The 24,703-nt window shown below is 41.9% G+C and overlaps 1 protein-coding gene across 2 annotated transcripts in view; it reads left to right on the top strand.

Moving 5' to 3' along the window:
* Positions 1–24,703, top strand: part of TMOD1 (tropomodulin 1) — a 725,670-nt gene that overhangs the window by 580,101 nt on the left and 120,866 nt on the right. For both annotated transcript variants that reach the window (XM_086961851.1, XM_086961850.1), the window contains exons 5-6: positions 16,199–16,288; positions 22,181–22,311. In XM_086961851.1, the coding sequence (XP_086817977.1) occupies positions 16,199–16,288; positions 22,181–22,311 (221 nt within the window). The remainder of the gene's footprint in view (positions 1–16,198; positions 16,289–22,180; positions 22,312–24,703) is intronic.

Raw genomic sequence — 24,703 nt, 5'->3', positions numbered from 1 at the left:
ATAAGCCACAAAAAGAAAAGAAATACTGTGAAAAAGCAATTAAAACACAAAGCCTGAAAACGTAGCAGCCAATGCTGAATATGATGAACCGCATTTCATGTTAAGTGTATGGCCCAAGCATCTAGTGAGAGTTAGGAATAGATGATTGAAGAAGAACAGAAAAACAGTTCCAGCAACAAGAGGAATAGGAAACCATAATGTAAAGCACGTTAGGTAACAACAAACATATGTACCCAACATAGCTGACAAATAACAAAAGATCAAACAATAAATAATCAATAAACAATAATAATAAACAGGTATGAACAAAAAACGCATTAAAATCCTAATAAGGCATGCATATCTCAACTTCATATGAGAGATATCACATTGTGAATTTGATTTACTAAGCATATGTTTTTCTTAAATGGAGACCAAACAGTGCTGAGCCCAGCACAGTTCCTATCCTAATAGGTTTTAAGTCTCCAAAAGGGTTAAAGTCCAAGTGAGACATACACATCTCAACTTCATATATGCGATTTCACATGTTTAATCTGGTTTACTAAACATAGTTTTTTCTAAATAAAGACCAAACAGAGCTGAGCCCAGCGCAGTTCTTGTCCTTATAGGTCTTCAGTATCAAAAAAGGTTACTCTAGAGGGAGGGGAGTTATTCCAAAGTTCAGGGCCAGATTATTTTACAACACTGTCTTTTCTTATATCTCCCATGAAACTGAAAAATGAACGTACAGATTCAACATATCAAGTTTGTGATGGCCCAAAAAGAAAACAACGTATCATATCATAGGAAATAATGCATCTCCCCATCCGTATTGTGTCCTAGGTCAATCGCCCTCAGATTACAAATCCACTGTGATTCTTTCTGCCTCAAAAGCAACTCCCTGTTTCCTCCTCTTATGGGTATTTGGACATGGTCAATTGCATGGAACCGGAAAGAAAGATCGTCTGGATGTTCCTTCATGTAGTGTTCCGTGATTGGATATCGAGTATCCCTGGTTTTAATGGCACGTCTGTGTTCTTGTATTCGGAATTTGAGACAGCGAATCGTACTACCCACATAGATGATCCCGGATTTACAGCCTAGTACATACACTACATGAGTTGTATTCCAATTGATAAAATAACCAATGTTATATTGCTTGTCAGTGTTATAACTGAAAGTGAGGGTTTTGTTCTTACCTATTGGGCAGATATTACAAGTGCCACAAGTAAAGAAACCTTTAGGTTTCGCCGGTAGTCAAGTATCACCAGTCTTAGGGGTTGTAACATAGCTAGGACAGAGTGTGTTTCTCAAGGCCTTACCTCTCCTATATGTAATAGAGGGTTTGTTCTCAATTGATTTCCTGAGGCCAAGTATCTCGGTCAGTAGATGCCAGTGCCTGCGAAATATGTTAAAGATATCCCCACTGTGTGCATTGTATTGAGTGATAAACCTGGCTTTAGGGTTCCCACTATCCCTTTTGGTCTTATCCTGTAGGGACACTTCCCTAGTCATATTGCAGATTCTATTCTCAGCTTTTTTGAGAATCTTATGTTCATAGCCCCGTCTGGTAAATCTTTCAACAGTTTCCTTGATGTGAGTGCTAAAAGTCAGATCCTCACTACAATTATGTCTGATTCTAGTAATTTCACCATAAGGGATGTTATTGATCACGGATTTAGGATGTGCGCTTGTGGCATGTAATACTGCATTGCACGCACTTTCCTTCCGAAAGAGCGTACTTTCTATTTTCCCTGATTTGATGTAAAATTGAATATCAAGAAAGTTAATATGGTCTTTATGATATGTCATTGTGAATTTGACGCTGTACTTGTTGTTATTAAGGAAAGTGACATATTGATTAAGCTGGCCCACTGTTCCAGACCATAGATAGATAACATTGTCTATGTACCTCCCCCAGTACACGATGTTATTGGTCCAGGGGGAGGCACCTCTGCTCCAAGCATGCTCCTTCTCAAACCACCCCATAAAGAGGCAGGCGTACGAAGGAGCAAAGTTGGAGCCCATCGCGGTCCCACGTAATTGGTGGAACCACCGCTTGTCAAACAAAAAATAGTTATTGGTGAGGATGATCATAATCATAGAGATAATCATCTCATCAAAGTCAAATAATGCAGCATCATCTCTGTCCAGAAATGATCGAATTGCCCTGATGCCGTGGTCCTTGTCGATGCAAGTATAAAGACTTTCCACATCGAGAGTTACAAAAAACAGGTCATCAGACCATTCAAAGTCCTTTAGTTTGGAGAGGATATCTTTACTGTCCCTCACATAGGAAGGCAGGTTGGCAACATAACCCTGTAACTTCGCATCCACAAATTGTGACAATTTTTCTGTGGGAGACCCCACCCCCGATATTATGGGCCTTCCAGGTGGGAACTGTCCACCCTTATGTACCTTTCGGAAGTACGTAGATACAGGGGAAAGATGGACATTCTACCCAAAGGAACCTAAATTTGTCTTCGGTGAGGAGTCCTGTTTCCTTCCATTCACTAATGTGGGCATTAATCAACTTATTACTTTCTGCAATAGGGTTGTGGGGCATTTCCCCATAAAAGGACTTGTTTTCTAGTTGTCGCGTGATTTCTTTCATGTAATCACTGAGGTTCATTATGACGATGTTCCCGCCTTTATCGGCCTCCCTAATTACGATATTTTTGTCTTCATTCAATCTCCTAAGTGCCTGCTTCTCTGCCGGTGTGATATTGTAAATCATCTTAGGAGTGAACCTTTTAGGTTTCTCTAAATCGTAGAGGTCCTGAGTGATTTTATCATAAAAGATCAGTATTCCGATGGTATGAGTGTGTTGGAACAAATTTAGATTGTGGACGAAGGCCATTATCTATGGTACTGGTCTGTGAAATGTTCAGAACCCCTGGCAGCATGGGAATATCCAGACTTTTACCATCATTCAGAGTCTTGAGACAGTGTACCCCATGTACCTCCCCTATTGTATGGGAACTTACGCTAGGTTGATCTATCCTCTGCCTTGAATCATGTGGTCTATTGGCGAAATAGTCTTTTAGCTTCAGAATCCTTATAAATTTCAAAAGGTCTATGTGGGTACTTGCATAGTTATATATATCTTTATTTATTTTGTTTTAAAATATTTTTATTTTGTTGATGATATTTTGTTTGTTTTTAATTTTGAACTGACTGGAGTGGGCATAGTAAATTTTACCCCGCCTCAATCCAACACTTGCCCTGCTGTGGCACTCACAGAGTGGGAATAGCAATTTGTACCCTTCCGCTATCCAACACTTTCCCTACTGTTGCACTGACTGGAGTGGGAATAGTACACTTTATCCCTTCGCCTTACTACACATTCCCTACGATTGCACTCACTGGAGTGGGAATAGAAATCTTCACCCCTCCGCTATCCAACACTTTCCCTACTGTTGCACTCATTGAAGTGGGAATAGTAATTTAAATCCCTCGGCTATCCTACACTTTCACAACTGTTGGACTCCTTGGAGAGTGAATAGTAATTTTTACCCCTCTGCAATCCAACACTTTCCCTTGTGTTGCAATCATTGGAGTGGGAATAGTAATTTTTACCCCTCGGCAATCCAACACTGTCCCTGCTGTTGCACTGACTGGAGTGGGATTATTTAATTTTAACCATCTGCTCTTTAATAGAGTCCTTGGTGTTGTATTAGCTGGAATGGATGCTGTAAATATTTTCTATGTGTAATTTATCACTTTTACTACTGTTGCATTTATTGGAGGAAGATTGGTAATTTTTATTTTTATCTAGTGTTAATATGTATGTGTTGTGCTAAATGGTAGTGGTAAATTGTTTATATATTTATTTTAATAGTTTGCATAGTTTTGTTCAAATTGTAGTGAGAATAGTATGCGTATTAAATATTATAATTAATTTTGTAGAGTTATAATTTAAATCATGTTTTGTTTATTTGAAATTATAATATTTTCAATTATTAATATTTGTTAATTGAAAAATAATGTTTACTAAGCTTAAAATGGTTAAATAGTTTGTTTTAATTTAATTAGAATGTTTTTATAGAGTTTATTTTATTGGTATATATATACATATATATTTATCTATTTGTTATTATATATGTGTGTTTAACTTTTTCAAATTAAGTTTATTTGTTAAATTTGTTAAAATGTGTATTAAATCAATTTTTTTTAAATTCATGTTATTTTTTAATATATTTAATAATTATTTTATTTATATATATATATATATATATATATATATATATATATATATATATATATATATTAAAACGATATTTTGTACAACTATTTTAATTACATCAATATGTTTTTTCTCTATATTTTTGTAATTACCAATATTTTTGATATAGATATTTATAACTCGATCGTAATGCCTGCATATATTTACTGTTTTAGCACCATGGTAGAATTCTACCTTTTATTTACTCTGTTGGTGCTTGTAATCTTATATGTCTGTTTCTGTCTAATAATTTTTGCAGCAAACATGTTTTATAATAGAATGACACTGGCTCAATAAATGCTTATTGAAAATGTCCCCATTGTTTATTCTGTATATCTCTCTGAGACTAAGGGGCTCATTAGGATGAAGGGCGGACCTGAGTCTGCCCGCCATCCCTGCCGTGTTTGGACCGGCTGCCAGACATGCGGCGGTCCCGCACCATGAATTAGGATGCGACCGCCACCATGGGGGTCGCATTCTGCAATTAAACATTGCGGCGGGTGCTGCTGATAGCAGCACCCGCAGCGATGTTAAAATCGCATGTTTAGCATTTCACTGCACCACATGGCAGGCACCACACAGTGCCTGCCACTTGGTGCAGTGAAATAAGTGCACCCCACCTCCCCCAGACACAAGGGGGGCCCGCAACGAGCCCCTAGATCCAATCCCCGCCAGCCTTTTCATGGCGGCAGCACCGCCATGGAAAGGCCTTCCATTTCCCATATCATAATATGGCGGACGGTGCCTGCTAGGCACCACCACCATATTAGGGGCCCTGCTCTGCCCACCAGGCAATCGTTACGATTGCCACCGGCGGAAAAGCGCGGACGGACTTTGCATCCACCGCGATACCCACCGCCATCCTGAAATGACGTGGGTAAATCTCATTGTGGTGGCAGAACGATCGCCACCACAGGCCCAGCAGTGGTGATCATTCTACCATCGTAATGAGCCCCTAAGTGAGCACAATTGACTGAGCGAAAAATACTGCACTGTTTCCACGATCCCTGAAGGATCAAGTGTTGTCATGTTTGATACTTGCCAGAAACGATTTACTTCTTAGTAAAATTAGGGGGCTTATGGTGGCACTGTGAGCTCTAGCTGGTCATAAGGCTAACATATCCTTTGGGGGTGTCTGGAATCAGTCTGGACACCACACCCTTAGTTTATGTTGTCTAAACGTTATAATCCTATGTATTTTTAGGAACTACTCGACATAGCGCCACCAACATTGGTTTGGTTATTATTTAACAGTCAAATCTGAGTAGTTCTGTAGTGCTTTCAAAGAGACCCCTACTCACATTTACCCAGCGACATCTGGAGTGGGAAGGGAAAAATCTGCCGCAGTTGAGTAGGTATATGCTATGTATTAGCTGTTGGTTTGTTCAAGCTTGAAGGATTATAGTTCCCTACATTGTGAATAAACCTTATCTCTTTTTCATAAAAATGTCCTCTCATAATGTCTGACTAGAGACTCTAGTACGAGTGGTACTAGTGCAGAGGAAGCCGAGCAGGAATGTGCTATTAACATTCCAGAAAATTGCAGACATGCACTTTCTATGAAATGATTAGACTATGGGGTCACATCATTGAGTGGGACCGTAACCTTCGTGATTGAGGCACATGAGGCATTCAGAACAGAGGTATTCTATTCTTGGGTTAAATTTCCAACTGCACATGCACTTACACATATGTTTCATACTTATACTCCAGATGAACCACCAGAAGACTATTCCCTTACGAGGACGTTGAAGTCCTGTTAACTTTACAAACCGAGCTTATAGCACAACATCTTAAAGCTAAAGAAAACTTTCTCCTACTAGGGGACTTTAATTTTCATGCCGATATCTCTGACCACCCAGACACCCTGTCCCTGCTATCGGACCTTGCCCAGATAGGATTTCAGTTGCAGAATAATGGGTCCACTCATACTTGCAGAATAATGGGTCCACTCATACAGGGGGACACACTCTAGACCTAATTTTTTCAAACGGCCCTACTATATGTAGTCACCCTCCGACCCGAGTCAACTGGTCAGACCATTATCTAATTGCATTCACCCTCCCCGGCTTAGCCAAACCTGCTAAACAACCCCCTGCTCCCCCCATATTGCGCAGACAATGGCATAGGGTCACCTTAGATGAGATCCAGAAAGTTTGGAAAGAACCTCACATAATAGCTACAGATGATGTAGAATCTGCTCTTTCTAAATATAATCTTGCACTAAAAGAATCAGTAGACCTCCTAGCACCGCTGAAACTTATGAAACAGCACCCCACATCGAAGCAGGAGAAATGGTATACGGAAGAGCTCAGAATAGAAAAGCAGAACTGTAGGAGGCTAGAAAAAGTATGGAGTAAATCCCATACTGAAGACAGTAGGAAAAATCATTCTGAAGATCTATCTTCCTATTATAAAAACATCAGACTAGCCAGGAAAAATAACCTGACATCACAGCTAGCAGAAGCCGGGAACTCCTCAAGAGAGTTGTACAGGATCCTACAGACTTTTGTGAAACCCTCAGCCTGTGAGAGTCCTGATGAATTCTCCCAAACCCTATGTAACGACATTTCTCTTTTCTTCGAAAATAAAATAGATGCTATCTATGACAAAATTACTATGGCCAATAACTCTAGGGACAGTGCCGAATGCATCTTGACACCCTCCAGCAATAGTCAAGTTAAGCTGACCGTCTTTCCTGAAGCCAATCATACGGAAATCCTGTCATTGATAAGTAGCATCAAAACAGGCTCTCCGTCAGATTTCATCCCGGCCAAAATAATGACTTCACTTAGCAGTTTACTTTGCCCGATGATACAAACAATTATTAATCTCTCCTTTAAAGAAGGACAAATATCACAAGACTGGAAAAAAGCAATAGTTAACCCTATCCGTAAAAAAACACGGCCTTGCCATGGACAGACCTTTCCAATCTTCGCCCCATTTCCCTTTTGCCGCTCTTAAGCAAACTGGCCAAGAAGCATGTGAACACACATGTGTCAAAATTCATCGAGGCCACAGGGGGTCTGGACCATTCTCAATCTGGGTTCAGACCCAACTACAGCACCGAATCTGCGCTCCTCTCCGTGGCAGATAACATCAAGATGACACTGGATAGAGGAGGCTCTATGATTCTGGTGCTGTTAGACCTGTCTGCAGCCTTCGACACTGTGTCACATGAGATCCTTCTTGGCCGTTTGCAGAGAGCTGGAATTGGAGGCGTAGCTCTGTCCTGGCTGGAGAGTTTTCTCACTGGCCGCTCACAAAGCGTCAGCCTGGGCTCCTAATGTTCCACCTTTAGGGAGCTCACCAAGGGGGTTCCACAGGGCTCATGTCTAAGCCCCACATTATTTAATGTGTACGTGGCCCCCCTTGCTGACATTGTGAGAGCATACGGGTTCACTCCTGTGTCGTATGCCGACGACACCCAGCTCTTGTTTCCCTTCCAGACTCTCACCCCGGAAATTAAGAACTCCTTTGCCGAGGGCATGAGAGTGGTATCCACCTGGATGGCTTCCAACTGCCTCCAGTGTAATGTCGGCAAGACAGAAGTCATGCTCTTCGGGAAAGCCAATCTCCTATGGTCACCGGTTTGGTGGCCCTTAGAGCTAGGACCTGTTCCCTGCCCAAAGCAATCAGTGAAAAATCTGGGAGTAAGACTGGATCAAGACCTGGTTCTAAAAGAACACGTGAGCCTAGTGACAGGATCCTGTTTCCGGACAATCGGTCTCCTAAGAAGGGTGTTTCCCCTCTTATCAGACGCCTACAGAAATACCCTTGTCCAGGTCCTTGTAATAAGTCGATTGGACTATTGCAATGGTCTTTTCATCTCAGCAAATGAATACGTGCTCAACCGTCTTCAAGTGGCCCAAAACACTGCGGCCAGGCTGGTCCTCAATGTTCCTTCGAGAACACCTTCTAGGCCCCTACTGGAACAGCTCCATTGGTTGCCCATACGTCAGCGAATCAACTTTAAGATTTGCTGCATCATACATAAGAGTCTCCACGGATCAGGTCACCAATACCTGACTCAGAAATTCCAAATCCATAAACCGGAACGTCTCTTGCGATCAAGCAACCAATCCTTACTAAAAATTCCCCCCATTAAGAAGGCCAGGCAGGGCGGCCGAGCACTCTCATACATAGGACCCTCCATCTGGAATAAACTCCCTTTTGGTATGAGACAAAATGCCAATCTTCTATCATTCCGGAAAGCACTCAAGACATATCTCTTCTGTGAGACATAGCTCCCCATTTGCACCTTCTAAAGGCACTAAATCTGGCACCATCAGCGACTCTGGCAACATCAGCAATTCAAGCGTGGAGATACCCCTTCGGGGGTCGAGTCCGGCGCTATATAAGCAAATAAATAAACTTATCAAGATCATATAAATTGGTTTAAAGGCACCCTCTTCCATACCACAGATAAAGTGAGACTCGGTCCGCTCAGCAAAGATGGGGCAACTTGGCTGGTCCTAGTTTCTTACACACCATATCCAGAGATTGATACATTGCTGGCAGCAGACTTATGTCCACTTCACAGAGAAATAATAAAAATTATACAGAAATCTTACACAGTTCGTAATGCGAACACTTACAATTCAATCTTCAAGGGTCACTCAAGCTGGTCAACCACAAGGGACCGCAGCAAAAACCATCCGCCAAACTCTAAACATGATTATTGGAAGAATGCCCATTAGACATGAGCAAATGCCATTCTGGATAGCACAGAAAATACCTCAGCTTGAGACTGTATTTCTACATAAGGGCCCACAAGAAAAACACAGAATACTGATAAAAGAACTCCAAATTCAAATAATTAATATTAACATTTTAATGTATATAGTATGCAGCACAGCAACATGCACTGAGCCTGTACAAAGTTTCTAGTCCAATTGCCCAAGATGCAGCTTGACATTCTACTAGAACATTCCTAAAGAATTAGAACTATGAGTAAAAGAAAACACTTTGAAATATCAAGCCTAAGTAAATGTAACAACTGACTATTTGCTTGCTAATTGGAATAGCTTCCCCGATAGAGGATTGTACCACTTGGGTACAGTTTTCGCTGCCGTTTACACCAGAACTCATGGTACCCCCTCAATAATGGTCATGCAAGTAGTATTGAAACAAATACAGAATGAGTATGGGGCAGAACCTGCCCTGGAATTAGGAATTAAATTGATATGCAATTTTGCCCAGGTATCGACAATTATGTTAGCCAACACAAAAGGAGAGGCAGCAGCAGTGGCTATATGCCAACACCTGAGGGAATGCACTCCTGCACATCAGAAGCGAAAACTGCCTAATATTATCAAAAACACCTAAGCTTTACTGGGTAGAGAAATTTGGGAGCTAGACCTGTGAAATCACAATTGATGAGTAATCTGGAAAAGGACAACTCATAGCAAGCTCCTGATTCTTCTAAAAAGAAATGGGACAACAAACAATCAAAAAATAATACGCAGAATGCATCACAATAACGGGGTGGGTCTCCTCAAAAGGAGCCCTCTATAGAAAATATAATCTTAGGAACCGTGATAATATTAAAAACCTGACAGGTATCAGGATACTGATACACGTTCCTTTTAGGGTTCATCAAAAAACTCAGAGAGGGAAGGACGGTCAGAACGCAGATCAAAATAGCGGGCAAAGCCAAGAGACACACATTGCACTTCAGACTACATTATCCAACAGGATGATAAACCTAAAAGTAAACCTCAATTTAAAAAGAAGAAAGTAGCTGGCCTTAAAATACCAAATGCTCAGGCTACTAAGAACTCTACTACTGAACGGGGAATGGGCTCTGATGATGCTATCAGCGCAGCAGAAGTAACAATAGCTTGCCAGATCCTGATGGTATTTCTGGTGACAGCAGCGTTGAATTAACGTATCACAGTGGAAACACCTAATACTAGGGTAAGTGTCCCACATCAGTTATACAAAATAAAACTTCAAATGGAGAGGGGCATACCCAGAAAAGTGAAGGGTCTTTTTTGGGAGAACCTGACTTTTAGATACGATATCCTTTTGGCTGAAAGAGATTGGCCTCCTGAGTTTATCATGGATTGCCCAAAGGGGAAGAGGTATTTTACCAGCTTTCTCCGACCTCGTTCCAGACTCACTCAAACATACATATGCGCAGGAGTGGGCATTAGCGCTAGCTCTCACACTTTACCGCAATCATGTAGGGTGGGATTCAGAGTCACCTCACCATGAAATCCCAGCCAAAAATACTCCTACACCACAGAGGCAGTACCCAAAAAACATGAGGCAAAGAAACAAGTCAGGAAGATCTTAGATCAACTTGAATACTAAGGTGTTATTGAGAATTGCACCTCCCCTAGGAATAATCCCTTTGTTTCCTGTAATGAAATCCGACAATTCATACCATCTAGTTTTAGACTATATGTATTTAAACACATGCACAAAGACATTTGCAGTACAGAATGCACACAGTGCTGCATTAATGAATAACATTATACGGAAAAAATACAAAACAGCATTAGATATCTCAAATGATTTTTCTGCCAAAAAATAGTGCCTAAAAGCAGACATTTTACATTATTTTCAGTGCTCGGCTCTCAGAGCCAATTCTGCAGACTGTCCCAAAGGTATCTAAATAGCCCTGGGTTATTCTCAGCAAGATTAACAGAGTTACTTCAAAATTGTGATGAGAAGGCCTTGTCCTATGTAGATGATATTTATCTGGCGGACGATTAATAATTAGATCCCTTGCACAGGGTGAACAACATAATCTTGGGGTTCATCACCATGAGCTTCAAATGTAACTTAAAAAAAAATAAAATTGCCCACTTCAATGTTCTATTTTTGGGATATGAGTTATCAAGCGTTTCTCCAACCTCCAAACATTTACACACATGTAAACACCACAAACTTGGTGAGCAGTGTAATCGCGGGTCACTCCGGGAACACTTACCTAACCTTCAATGAAGGCTAAACTGTACCCATTGCATAAAAATCTCATTTGTACACAAACGTTGAAATGCACTTTGCATCAACTGAAAAGATACTGACAGCAGTACAGACCTATATAGTGAGAGAAAGGGCACTAGCTCAGGGGAAACAAATAATTGTAGTGACTCTAGAACCAACTTTAGAGGCTGCTACGAAAGCAAGCGTTCCTAATGCAAAAGCACTGCATCCAACATGGACACATAAGGCTAATTCTCTCACTGCAACAGATGTAGACTACAAGTTTGACTTTACATTAACCCCTTCCATGCTCATGACGAGCTCAGCTCGTCATGCAGTACACTGCTTGTGTGCTCATGACGAGCTCAGCTCGTCATGAACAATGGAAATCATGGATCTGCAGCACAGAGGAGGAATTGCTGTAGCATGGATGTGCTTAAAAACACAAGCATTCCTGCAGTACGAACAAGAATATCCTCTTCCAAATTAAATAATGCCTTTAGATCAATATGAATACATAATTTACACAGACGGATCTGCTCAGCCTGCCGTAGGAAGTAAACAGCAATACAGCGCTGCATCTACGACTGTAAAAGGACGTATGTGGGCTGGCAAGTTCTGTCCTAGCAATACTCAGATGCAGTCTCTAGGAGATTGCATAGCACAGCTGGCAGAACTAAAAGCCCTAGTACTGGCACACAAAAAATACTCCAATCCTTTTTTCAGCTCTGCCACTATTGTGCAACCTTTTGAATCTCTAAACCCATTCTGGCCTCAATAGTGGAGATATTTATTGTAAGACTGGACACAGTAGAACAAATTTCAAACGATGAGTGTGGGGAATTCATAGAGACCGGTCTGCCTCCTACAATGCCCTAATGAGAGACGCATCAAGAGTGCACCTGCCAACACCACAACAGTCCTTGTGGGCACTGCATTGGCCGGGGCAGGAGTGGGACGTGGCAGGTTCACATGATTTATACACTGAGTATTCAATGTGTTGGCATGCCCATTTATTTTTCTAGGGGTTACATTGTCCAGGTGCCACAGCAGCTTTACTGTCGCTGCAGGTGTGGTGGAGTGACAGCAGCAGGGAGGAGGGTGGGCTGTCTATGCACATATGTTTAAAGTGTGCATGTCTTTTTGGCCAACCGTTTTGACTTGGAATACATAAAATGGAAACAGCCCATGGACTCAGAGGATTTGGAACAGAAGCGAGACAAAGTGAGCGGAAGCTGCATTTTCTGCACACAAGTGAATCTGCACACTCACAGCACAATCCATCATCTGCTGCATTGTTTGCAAATGTTAACAAAAATATTTCTAGTGCACATGGTTTAAAAGGAGGGGGTGTTGCGTGGGTGAGGGTGTTTAATGTGCTGAAAACTAACCTGTTGTGCCGCGCACAGCGCCCAGAGTGCCCATTGCCCTCGCTGTCTCACTCTGCAGTCAGTAGCACCTGGCATCCATAGGGAGAGGGGTGCGGGCATGTGAAAAAAAAAACAATAAGATCTTACGGGCGAATGCCATGTCCTCCACTACGGACCTCCACAGAAAAAGGAAGCTGGAGCCTGGAATTCCTTTGACCAACCAGGGTGTTGCTCTCTTGCTGTGAGAGCAACACCCTAATTGGAGGGAGCAACCTCACTCGGCGCAACACAGCTCCCTGGAGTCCTGCAATGCCTGAAGTGCCATGTAGCAGTCATGTACTGCCGCCACAACCGGCTCTGAGTGCCTGGAAGAGAAGCTTTGCATACCAGCAGTTTTAAAATTAGAAAAAAAGACAGTTGCTGCAAATGACAAAGTCACCCAGCATGAGTGACAGTGCCTCAAAGCCCTTCTCACTTTGCTTAGTTCCACATACGCCAGAGGGTAGCCTCCCCTATCAGCAAGTGAGTGCCGCACGGCCCACAAATGAGAAAAGCTGCCACGACCTCAGAGTAGAGGTGGCTGCAGCGCCACCTAGCGGGCATGTGCTGCTAGTGCCACCACTGGATAATAAGAGTCATTTGTGTTTTGGCAAGGCACCACAGAAAGAGATTGTCCCTTTAAGCTGCCTATTCTTTTGAAGGAGAAAGACTGTGAACCCCTGCAGAGAGAGAGCCCCAAGAAGCACAAATCAACTCAGCCAATGAAACTGCCAAAAGTACAGTGAGGCCAAGGGCAGCAAAGCCTAAGAAAGCAGTGCCCAAAAAAGAAGATAAAAGCACAGCAGCAAAGAAGGTGCAGACCCTACACAAGGCCCTGAGTTCCATTACCCCCTAATAAGGTTGATTGTGCATTGGCCAGAGAGCAGAGGCCACATGTGATGCAGGAAAGTCCCTGATGGGAGAGGCGCACACCCTGAGCCCCTGTCAGCCACCACCGCAAGTGAGAAGACAGTGCTGCATGCCCCCTAGTGGTGAACGGCCACAACTACAAGAGAGAAGAACGAGCATGCAAGGTGAAAGCAGAGGGCGCCCACAGAAAAACTATTAGCCCCACCACTGTATGATGGGTCACACGCTAACAAGAACGCATCCTGTGTCCTGCGTAAGGCGAGAGACCAAGAGCATGAGGTCAGAGATGCACAGAGGGCCTTCACTAAAAATCGGATAGCACGGGCAGGAGCCCTTGAGAAACGAGAAGTAAAGTTGAACAGAGGCCCCAACAACTGGCCACCCCAGCACCGAATGGCCACCATTGCCTCATCTGTACGAATGTGACATGGAGTAACCGATCCTGCCAAGCCCGCCTGAACTTCGACAGGACCTATCACCACTATGGTGCAGCCTCGAGGCGCAAGCACTACACCCTTGAGTGGAGGTGGAAAGAAGATGACCCTCCTTTGAGGGAGTGGCGCACCAAGACGATCCCAAAGGAAGGGACTGTAACTGTGAGAATTCCGCTAAGAGAGGAGAGTCAAATCCTACTGACAGGACAGACCTGCAACAGGTCCGCAGCAAAGAAGAGATACAGTCCTATGAACCGGACACAACCAGTGAGATGTCTATGTGGATCAAGCATGCGACATGTGGCATGACGCCACATCAATGTGAGGAAACTGGTCAGAAGTAGAGAAGCACTTGGCTTGACATCACATTGAGAAAGATTTAAAGAGAAGAAGAGAGTGGCAGGATGCCACAGTGTGAAGGAGAAGAGTAGAGAAAGGTATGTGACAGACCCGTCACGCAGAAGATCTCGACGACCACAGGTGTACAGGAGAAAGGGAGAAGAGCGACAAGACCGAGGACTTGTGTCACTATCAGAGAGGGCATCCATCAATGCAAGCCAGACAATGGGGTGCAGCGTTGTCACTGGAAGCAGCTCAGTGGGAGTACTGAACATAAGCTGCCTGCATGCGCCAACGCATATCTGTCCCACGTTTCACAGTGCGACTGTCCAGCCACCTGCCACCAGCTGCTTGACATAGATGGCTTCCTTCCTAGCAACTACACATGCCAAAGAAGAAGAAGAAGAACTGAAAGCAGCTACAGAGTCCCTCCAGTCATACTCACTCCAAGCAAGACATCGCCACATGTAGCCCAAGTTGTTAGATGGAAAAATTGTCATTATTACCAGGTGCATTACCAAAACCACCGAAGGAGCATCTCACCACCAGAGTGGAGCCGGACGCCTGCAAAACATCGGGAGACCAGTGAAGCATTCCTGGCACCATGAGAGACTCATCACTCAGAGACCATCTGTTAGACCCCGTGTGCACCTGAGTCCTGCTGAACAGAGCTCACCCGACCATTGCATCTCCTAACCTTGGGATTGTACTAGTGATTCAGATGTGGCTCTGTTGGGAGTTTCACAGCGACCCCCTTTGCTTGGCCTAAGTGAGGCCCTGCATAGCCCACACAGTCCCGTGGCAACCAAGGGGCAAGGGCCTCAAGGGAATTTCTATGTGAGGGATCCTGGCAAGAGAGATGAGTATGAAGCTGCTCCAACTACAGGTACCGGGAGGCACCGAAGTCTCAGAGGGAGGCGACGTTCTACAGCACTGTCATCCCAGTCTTGGCGGGTTTGCCTTTAATGAAGCCAGGGAACCTCTAAAGTAACCTCTGCAGCACACTCCCTCAACATTCCTGATGCAGCCCCGAAGTGAACTATCTAAATAGACTCTTACACAGTGAGACCAGGCAGGACCGAACATCATCGCCCAGGTGTACTGTAACCCCACAGACATGTGATTGCGAGATCCGGACTCCATCCACACCGCATTTTGTTCCCAGAGTCCTCTGTTTAAACTCTGGATGCATGCTGTGATGCCAGATGCTCCCAGCTGCACCTGGCCATTCATGATGTCCTACAGACTGCCTGAAGAGATTCTATGGTGTTTTGTTGTGTTGTTTTCCGTTTTCCAAAAGTTTGACTAATTGTTTTTTTCCCAATAATGTTTAGAAAGGATGTACAGCCCTGCTGCACTCGGTCTAGTGTTTGCCAAGGACTGTGCCTCCAGCCACTCTCTGAGGGCTAATTTCTACACTCACCTCACACCCATCCATCACAGGCAACACCGGCCAGGTGACCCTGCCAATAAAAGAGGCGAGGCATGCGTGCCCTGGGCAAGTTTCCAGTACTATACCGATGTGTCTGTGTACCTTATTCCCATAGTGTGTGGGCCCAGACCCCACAACATTACAGTGAGATCGCTCTCCAGTCCCTGATAGACGAGTAGCACCTGGTGCTGCAGGGCTTCACGCTTCTGAGCCCGGGGTTTACTTTAGCATCACGTTCTCGGGGTGGAGTTTTGCCCCACGGTTATGGTTTTGCCAGGCTGATGACCTCACAGACTTCAGAGCTGTGAGATGGTCAGCCCGGCAAATGTTTTTTGCAGGTGTAAGGCAAATTTGCACATTCAGTGCATTAGTAAGCCTGCGGTGAACAAATTTGAATATGTCATGGGGCAAAAAATAAAGAGGGTGGAGCCCCACATGCCCGAAAAGATGAGGTGCTGCTGGTATTTAATAGCCTATTCTACATGTACATATTGTTTTCAAAGGCTATCTTTTTTTTAGTAGTAGTTACATTTCTCCTAACTCTGCCCTAACCCTCTTCTTTCTCTTTCCCAAGCTATTCTTGGCATGCATACTTTGATGAGCAACCAACAGTATTACGAGGCTCTGGCAAGCAGCACTATAGTCAACAAAGAAGGTCTACACAGTGAGTACTAAAAATAGTCACCTTTACGTGAGTAACAATGTTTTTTTAGTTATTCTGCAAGAGTAAACAGTGACAATGCACCTTATGTATGACTTGACCTTCGAGTAGACGAATGACAATGTTCACAAACTGACTTGAATGCTAAACCCTCAGAAAATAAGTCAAACAACATAAGCATTAATATATATGAGGAATGTAGGAAATTCTCTATTTCTTTTTTTTCGCGGTAGTTGCCCCATATTTTTTTGCCTTTTGTCAGACCCAATATTTTTGCTGGCTTTTTGGAACTCTGCACTTTAACCCTCCTAACTAGTGGTAAACTGCCTTTGCTCTCCCTTTACAGATGGTTGGATTGTCATATTCCTATTAGGTATATTTGCTGACAAAGACATACCTAGTACAGGTATGATATTTACCCAAGGTCTGTAAGTTAAATGTCACTAGTGGTCTGCGGCACCTATTGTGCCACCACTACAGTGGAACTGCAAACATGGCTTCAGGCCTACTAATGTAGCTTGGCTGCTGAAGTTTAAATACTGTAAATCGACCAGTTAAATTTAAACCATTTTGACAGGTAAGAACCTCTCTTTTAAATATTATTAAGTGACACCGTGTAGACTTTGAAGTCCACAAGGCACGCTGCATGTTATTCTAAAGTCTGACACATAGAAATGCTATGTTAACATATCCTTACAGTGACTAGCACCCAAACGCTATTTTTCAATGTAACAGGTCTAGTTGTCCTATGTAGAAAACCAGAGTATAGATTAACATCCTAATTCTGTATCTCAGGAATGGGACTAGCTATAAACATAATTAAACAACTATTTGAATAGTGATTAAGAATCCAATTGAATGGTAAACTCTGTTTTTTAATAAATATTTAGGAAAGGTAACTTTCATAAGGTTACTTTTACCCGGCCTGAAGCTCCTGGAGGCTAATTTGCATTTGCTCGCAAATTTCTACCATCCAGTAAATAGCATTTGAATAGGTGTAAGAAAGGTGTGGAATACCTCACAGGAGCAACCAGTAGGTTGATGTGAATGGGCAGAAATTACTCCTATGGACCTTCACAAAAATGCAAGGTGGGGTTTTGAGCTTCCTTTTTGACATACTGTGTCACATCCTGCTCCAATGTCAAATCCTGCTGGACAGGTCTGCTGGGTTTACATATAACTCTTTGTGATGCACTTGAAAGGAAGGGAAACAGGAAGACAAAACAATTCATGTGTATCCATGGTCTGGTTGCTGGAAACCCCTACTTTTGTTCTACCAGACTTCTTTCTCTGGGTTTTACGTATAACACTGGGGGTGCACAAGGAAGGAAGGGAGACAGGATACTAAAACAATATTTATGTATACGCTTTGAGGTTGTTCTAACACCCTACTTTTGTTCTACCCAGCGTCTGTCTCCTGGTTTATTGTGGGTATCATGGCTGATGCAAACTGGGTTTTAGAGTTAGATGTGGGAGGACACTAGAATTACCATAATGCACTCCCTACACTCGTCATAGTCCCCAGAGCCTACGTTTTTGTGTGGGTCAGAACAATTATCCTATTGCCCAAGAGTCATTCCCACCCACTAGCACATGCTAGACATAAAATGGCACTTCCAAGCACCCACTTCAGAACACTCCTGGACTTCAGGAGAATAGTTAGGAACTGGACCTGGTGTTTGTGACCTGAGAGGAACCCTGAAGGACTGGACATGCTTCCTTGTGTACCCAGGACAAAGAAGTGGACTTCACGAGTCAGAAGGTTGACCTCCTGTTCAAGCTACAGGAATACAAAAAGCTACAAGAGGCCATTCCTGCAACTGCCCAGCTGGTCAATGACAATTGACCCATGAATGCACCCTGTTGTTGGCCTCTGCCTGAAACCCTGTGAGTTTCTAAGTACCTCCCCTAAGGTCCTGCGAGGTGTCAGAAGTGTACGCTTGTAATGGATTGGGATTTAAAGGACTAAAGTCAGAAGATAAAGTCTTTGAGCAGCACAAGCCTTATTGTTGTATCCAACAATTTTAAGACATGGACCATTACAAATATGTGCTGAAAGCAGAAGTACATGGTTTTAGCTTGTCTGTGCCATTACTAAGAAGGTGGAACCATATGCAAATAATTTCAACAATATACCAAAAGGAGCATTCCAGCCAAACCTGGTATAGCAAGTCCCATCTGGACAAAACAATAAGCAATCTGAAATATAGTGTTATCTAGGAGCAAAGAACGATCACACATAAAGGATTTATTGAGACATCAAGAAAGGGACTTCTTCAGCAGATGCCACACTATGTACCCTCCAATGATAAATTGAACATTCCATTACTTGGGATGAAACCGCACTGAATGTAATAAATGCACCTACAAGGTATAAGACATCCCCAATCAGATGTGCATGAGGTGAATCTTTGATCTCTAGGAGCAGCGAACAAGTAGATCAAAATTGTAATATACTCTCCCTACTCAGCAATACTCAACAAAGAATATAATGAAGATCAAAGACCATGAGCCTGGCTCCTACGTCTTAAACAATTTGCTTTTGAGTTAATTTGCACCCCTGTGCTCCTATTGAGTCCTTCATTGTGATGTATGTTCCGTTAGTACTTTTGTTTTAGCCATATTAACTTATAATGAATTGACAGACAGATTCTACACCAATACTGTTAAATAATAATATTTTTAATCAATGCTTGTACTGTGCCCTACCACAGCATGCCCTACGCACAGTGTTTAATTTGAGCCGTTGTTGCTTGTGGGGCCCACTGTCAAGTGGTGTGTAATCAGACAACTATTTGTCATCAGCCAACCAGAAGGCTATCCATATCAAGGATCACGTGCATGTCATTTGACAACCAATTTAAAATCAAATGCTTGAAAAGTAAAGTCAAGTAAAATATATTGTTATTGTCAAACAAAAGGTAGTGCCAGAACATTAAACTGGAATACTCTCTTGTAAAAGAAACATACTGGCCTGTCTTTCAAAGCCTTCTTAAAGTGTCCATTATTCATTATGTTAGCACACAACTCCATAAAATCCTTAAACCATTTTTCTTCAGTACGTATTGGCCTTTTTGTGCAAAAGCACGAATAGATTGTAACGTTTCCCTTGCATATTATTGTACAATGGCTAGGTTCTAACTGGCTCACAATACTTACACAATGATAAAATTGTTTGATGTAAGTTTTCCACCTCAATCCACTTATACACACCCTGTGTGGAGCTGGGATCCTTTGTGTTCCAAACTACAGTTTAAATTGAGATCAAGTGAAAAAATAAAATTATTTTCCTTGGGTAGCCTTCTGAGTTCAAGTTTAGGTGATTCTGGATGCGCGCTCATGGCTCATGGATCAGTGGCTTTATCTTTGTGTTTGTCTTAAATAGGTGTTGTATAATCAGTTTAGCAGTGCTAGATCTCAGTGACCACGTTGGAATGCAGTGAGGATGTGGGCATATATGACCATTTTTTGAGGCACCTCTATGTACCATGTAAGGTAATCTAAGCGAGACAGGCTCTGTCTTCTTGTAAGTTAAAAACAGTGACTAGAATATAAAAGAGGCTGAGGCTGGTGACTACAGAGTTGATTTTGGAAGGTAAAAATTCAGCACTCACCAAAATTTGAAGCTGGTTTTGTGAGGTATTCTGGTGTTTTCGTGTTAAACTAAGCACTCTTGGAAATAAGTATTACTTGCTTATTAGACTCGCGTAGCAGACCAAGAATATATTTTTTAAGTGCTTTGGGTGTCATTTATTAACCTAATTTTCACTGGTGACTCTTTCACAAATTTAATATTAGACGGTCTTGGATATTTAAAGCAGTTTGATTACATAAAGACTCTTCCTATTAGACAGACGGGTTCTTATCTTCTTGGATCCTAGGAAATACCATTGTGTGGTCTGATTACAAGTGGGCTGGCAATCTTGATGCAGCCTGCGATGCAAATTACTGGCTCCATTGGGATTACAAGTGATGAAGGGAGTGTTTCATTTGTGAAAGAATATGTGCCGGGGCCCAAAATCGCACTGGTGTCAAATGTTCGGGTGATGAATACCAAGGGCCCAATTCTCAAAGGTATACTTAGACTTGAAGTCTAAGTTTAGACCTGAACTCTACGTTTAGACCTAACGTCTAACTTTAGACCTGAAGTCTAACTTTAGACCTGAAGTCTAGGTTTATACCGGAAAAAAATCTAAGTTTAGACCTGAAGTGTAAGTTTAGACCTAAACTCTGAGTTTAGACCTGAAGTATAAATTTAGCCCTGAAGTCTAAACTTTTTAGACCTGAAGTTTAAGTTTACACTTCAGGTCAAAGGTTAGACTTCAGGTCTAAAGAGAGACTTTAGAACTAAATTTAGACTTCAGGTCTAAACTTAGAATTCAGGTCTAATTTTATGTCTAAACTTAGACTTCGGGTCTAAGTTTACTGTAAGATAGAGGGTTGACTCAGAAGTAAGATTCCAAGAAATATAAGTTTATTGTAGTATAAGGATCTCATCCATGAAGTCAGTCTAAACAGCAGCAAGGGCAGGCTTCAACTGACTTACCTCTAACTCATAGGATAACATTCTGATCAAGTACATTCTGAGGCACCTAGCAACAGTAGGATGCCACATTTACCTTTGTGAATCGAGCCCCAAGGCCACATAGTCTTGATTTCACCTCATGCCCCTTTCTTCCACCAATATACTCTCCTTGCCCCTTTATCTCACTCTTTTATATCCTTGCTTACTTCTTTAGTTACCATTTTTCCATCTTACTCTTCCACTTCCTTTCTCCCCTTTGCTGCGTTTGTCTCTATTACTCTGGGTCAAATCTGGTGATTAAAAATAGTTCCCAGTTTCCAATAAATTGTGCCAGTGGGCCTGACCTGCAACTACCGCTCAACTTAAGCACTACATGCGCAAACATTTCCCTCCTCGATGCTTTCTGCACGGACATCTCTGTTGCAAAAAGCGCTTACAAATGTCTTGGTAAGAAACAGGATAAACTTGCCTTTATTTAGCCTGAGGCTAAATATAGAACTCTGGTTTTACACTGAATACATTATTAATTTAAGCAATTTCGAGTATTACGAGAGGATTATCGATCATTTTTAAACAACTCTTAGGAATGCATTAATTATTTATTAATTTAGGGAGTTACAGGGAAGAATGTATGCAGATATTTATTAAGTAACATATTTGTTTTAATACTAATGACTGTGCATACATTATGTACTCATCATTTTTATATGTGTTATACTGTTATTTATAGTTATGACATTTCACTATTAACTGACACTCATTACGCTTAGTAATATACTGAGGGCAACTGAGGCACAAGCTTAGAGACTGTTAAATTGAGATGGATATTGATTCACAAACACTTATTGTATTGGGTAGAATAAGTACCTGAATACTGGTTTTTACACACTAAAAGAAAGGACTTAGATCGACATTCCTTTAGTATACCAAGAGAGTGAGGCCTCAAATCTGTGACAACCACGGGGCCAGCGACAAGCTGAGATGATTCTAGGCAGCACTGTTGTGTACTCCCACAAGGAGACAGGAGATTGCAACCAAAGTACTGAAATAAACTTCATAAAATGACATAAACTTTAGCTTTGATCTAAATGTGTCCAAACAGCTTCCTGCCATTCAACTGAACCTCTGTCAACTTTGACCCTACTTGTAGTTGAGGAAAGTTCCAAAATGAAAAAAATAGAATGTTCCTGAGTCTCAACATGTTTTTGCAGTGGAAGTGCGCATCGCTTTTAAAAACATACTGCGTCATTCTAAAGGTTTGGAGGGCATCAGCAAAAGGCATTACATACAAAAACTCTGGGATGTGGCATGTGAAAAGCTTGTGTCTGTTGAGTACTGCTCAATTGTGCACACCCGCTTTTGTCTTTCAGGTGTTATTCAGCCTACTCAATATAAACATGTTCCTGACGAAGAACCTAATTCCACAGACGTAGATGAAACACTCGAACAAGTAAAGAACAATGAGCCTGACCTCGAGGAAGTCAATCTCAATAATATCAAGGTAATGTATTTTTTGTGAGTATGATGAATGAACAGAACAACACACATAGAGAAATGTAGCTTAAAGATGACTTCAGTGAGGTGGGTGGTCTCCCACAAGCCAAGATTGCGGCGTAAGGCTCTTGCCCCTGCCCAAATCGCCGCCATTGACCATAAAAGTCTCACAATGAGAACACACCAATAGCAGATATATCTGCCTTCCAGCGGAGTCTACCCCTTCAGTTGGATGGGAGCAAGGTCGGTTCTGGGATTTTTGGGTCCCTGGACCGAAAAGGAATGTGCGAGGCCCCTCTAGTTTGCAACGTGTCCTATTCAGGGCCCCAGAAGCTGCTTTGTTCAGACTTCTCCTGGGCCACAGCTCCTCCTCTCAGCCACCTACAAGCACCTCTTTTACAGCCCATTTCGGTCTGAAGGTGTGAGAATTGAGTGGGGACTGAGAGTTAAACCTATGGGGCGCTAAAGTGCTGACAATGGGCGTCCCTCAGTGTCTCTGAATGAGCAGCCGGACAGAAGCATAACTGCAGGACAAACCTGCAAAATGTGTCTCCTCATTGGCTGACATTTCTGTGGACATATGCAGGTGGCAAGGGATGGCATATGCTTCGCAGTGCAATCTACACTTAGCTCTTACAAGCGGCTCAACTAGGTTGAGAAATGGTGTGTATCTACACTATTAGGTGGAGAACACAGTGTGAGTGGTTGGGAGGTATGTTTGGGGGTGTGGTATTGTTTCTGAATGTTGGTTGCCAATAAAACATGTCTGGTAACATTTTTCTCACTACAATAACATAAACTACAACGTTTCAACACAAGTTTGTGCATCATGCATGTGCATCATGCCTGCACCTAAAACATAACTTTAAAAATAAGTATTACATATTTCCCATATTTAAAATCAAATAAATGAGTTAGCAATTAATAATTAATTGTTAATTAGCTATTACTTAATTAACTTTCCAGCCTAGACCCCTACACACCTAACAGCCTGCAACTACAATAAAATCAAAATAATTTAAAAGTCCATAATTTAAATACTTAAAATTCAGTTAAATAACGGATTTACAAATAATAATGAATCATAACTTAATTACTGATTAAATAACTTCTCACTCTATATCCCTACAAACCCAGCATCCTGCAACAAAAATGTGAGGCCCAATAATCCAGTATTCCATATTTTACATAGTTAAAAATGCATTAAATAATTATTTAGAAATTGTTATTAAATTATTAATTATTTATTATTTATGTTCCCACCCTAGACCCCTACAAACCTAGCAGCCCACAACTAAAATACAAGCAAAATAAGGAAGTATTCCATAAATTACATAATAGAAATCAATTAAATAATTAATCAATATTAAGCGTTAAGTAATTATTACTTCCCACCCTATCCCCCTACAAACCCAACAAACCGCAACACTATAAATTGCTATTAAAAACACTTAAAATTACAAGCTATATTTAAAAAAATATTCTTTATATAACAATAGTTACACATAAAATAAATGTACCATCTAAAATGCATTCAAATAATAAAAAACTATATTTTTACCACTATATTGTAGAAAAAGATATTAAAGACATTGATATTATTCAAAAATATTTACTTACCTCAAAAATGATATTCTTGTCAATGATATTTGTGCATCACAATATTTGTGTATCACAATATTTATTCTCTGATATTTCTGCCTCCTGAATTTTTTTATCAGATGTTTTGTTCATATACCATTTTAGAGGCTGCCGTTAGACAAAATCTGTTTTCTGGCAGACTATATGGCATGTTGTATCATTATGCTTGTTTACAATAGTCCTGATGAAGACCCTGCCTAAATGGGAATCTGGCTCTAAATGTTGGGGTAATTAACATTTTGGACTGAATTTTGTTCAGATTGTAACCAAGAGCCTGGGTAAGAAATATTTATATCTGCACTTTTTGTCCCCAGATTTGCACTGCCCCGCTATCCACTTAATTTGACTATTGCCTTATTACCAGTTTGGCGGGCCGACCGCCGCAGGAACGCATCCGTACCTGCCAGCAGCCCATTGTGCTGACAGTCTAAAGACTGTCGTATTATGAGTTGGCCATGGGGCCGGCGATGTGGAGGCAGGGATCTTGCAGTGGTTGTGAGTACTTTTCACAAATATATTAATGCCTGGGTGTGCATTTCGACTGCAGATGTGTCGGATGCACACATATTCATGATTCGGGTGGAAAATTCCATATACCTATTACTGGGGATATGCTCATATGTGGGCAGTCCTAGCAAAGGGTATATGGTTTGTAAAGGACTCACATGTACATCACCGCAAACAGGGTCTTAATCCTCGGCTTGAAGATCCTGTCGTGAAAGGGGAACCCAGAGAAATGGATCCATGAAGGAATCTAC

This window comes from Lissotriton vulgaris, chromosome 3_1 (genome assembly GCF_964263255.1).
Source record: "Lissotriton vulgaris chromosome 3_1, aLisVul1.2, whole genome shotgun sequence".
NCBI classification, from domain to species: Eukaryota; Metazoa; Chordata; class Amphibia; order Caudata; family Salamandridae; genus Lissotriton; species Lissotriton vulgaris.
The sequence above is the reverse complement of the archived record's forward strand: the minus strand, read 5'-3'. Positions and strand labels throughout refer to the sequence as shown.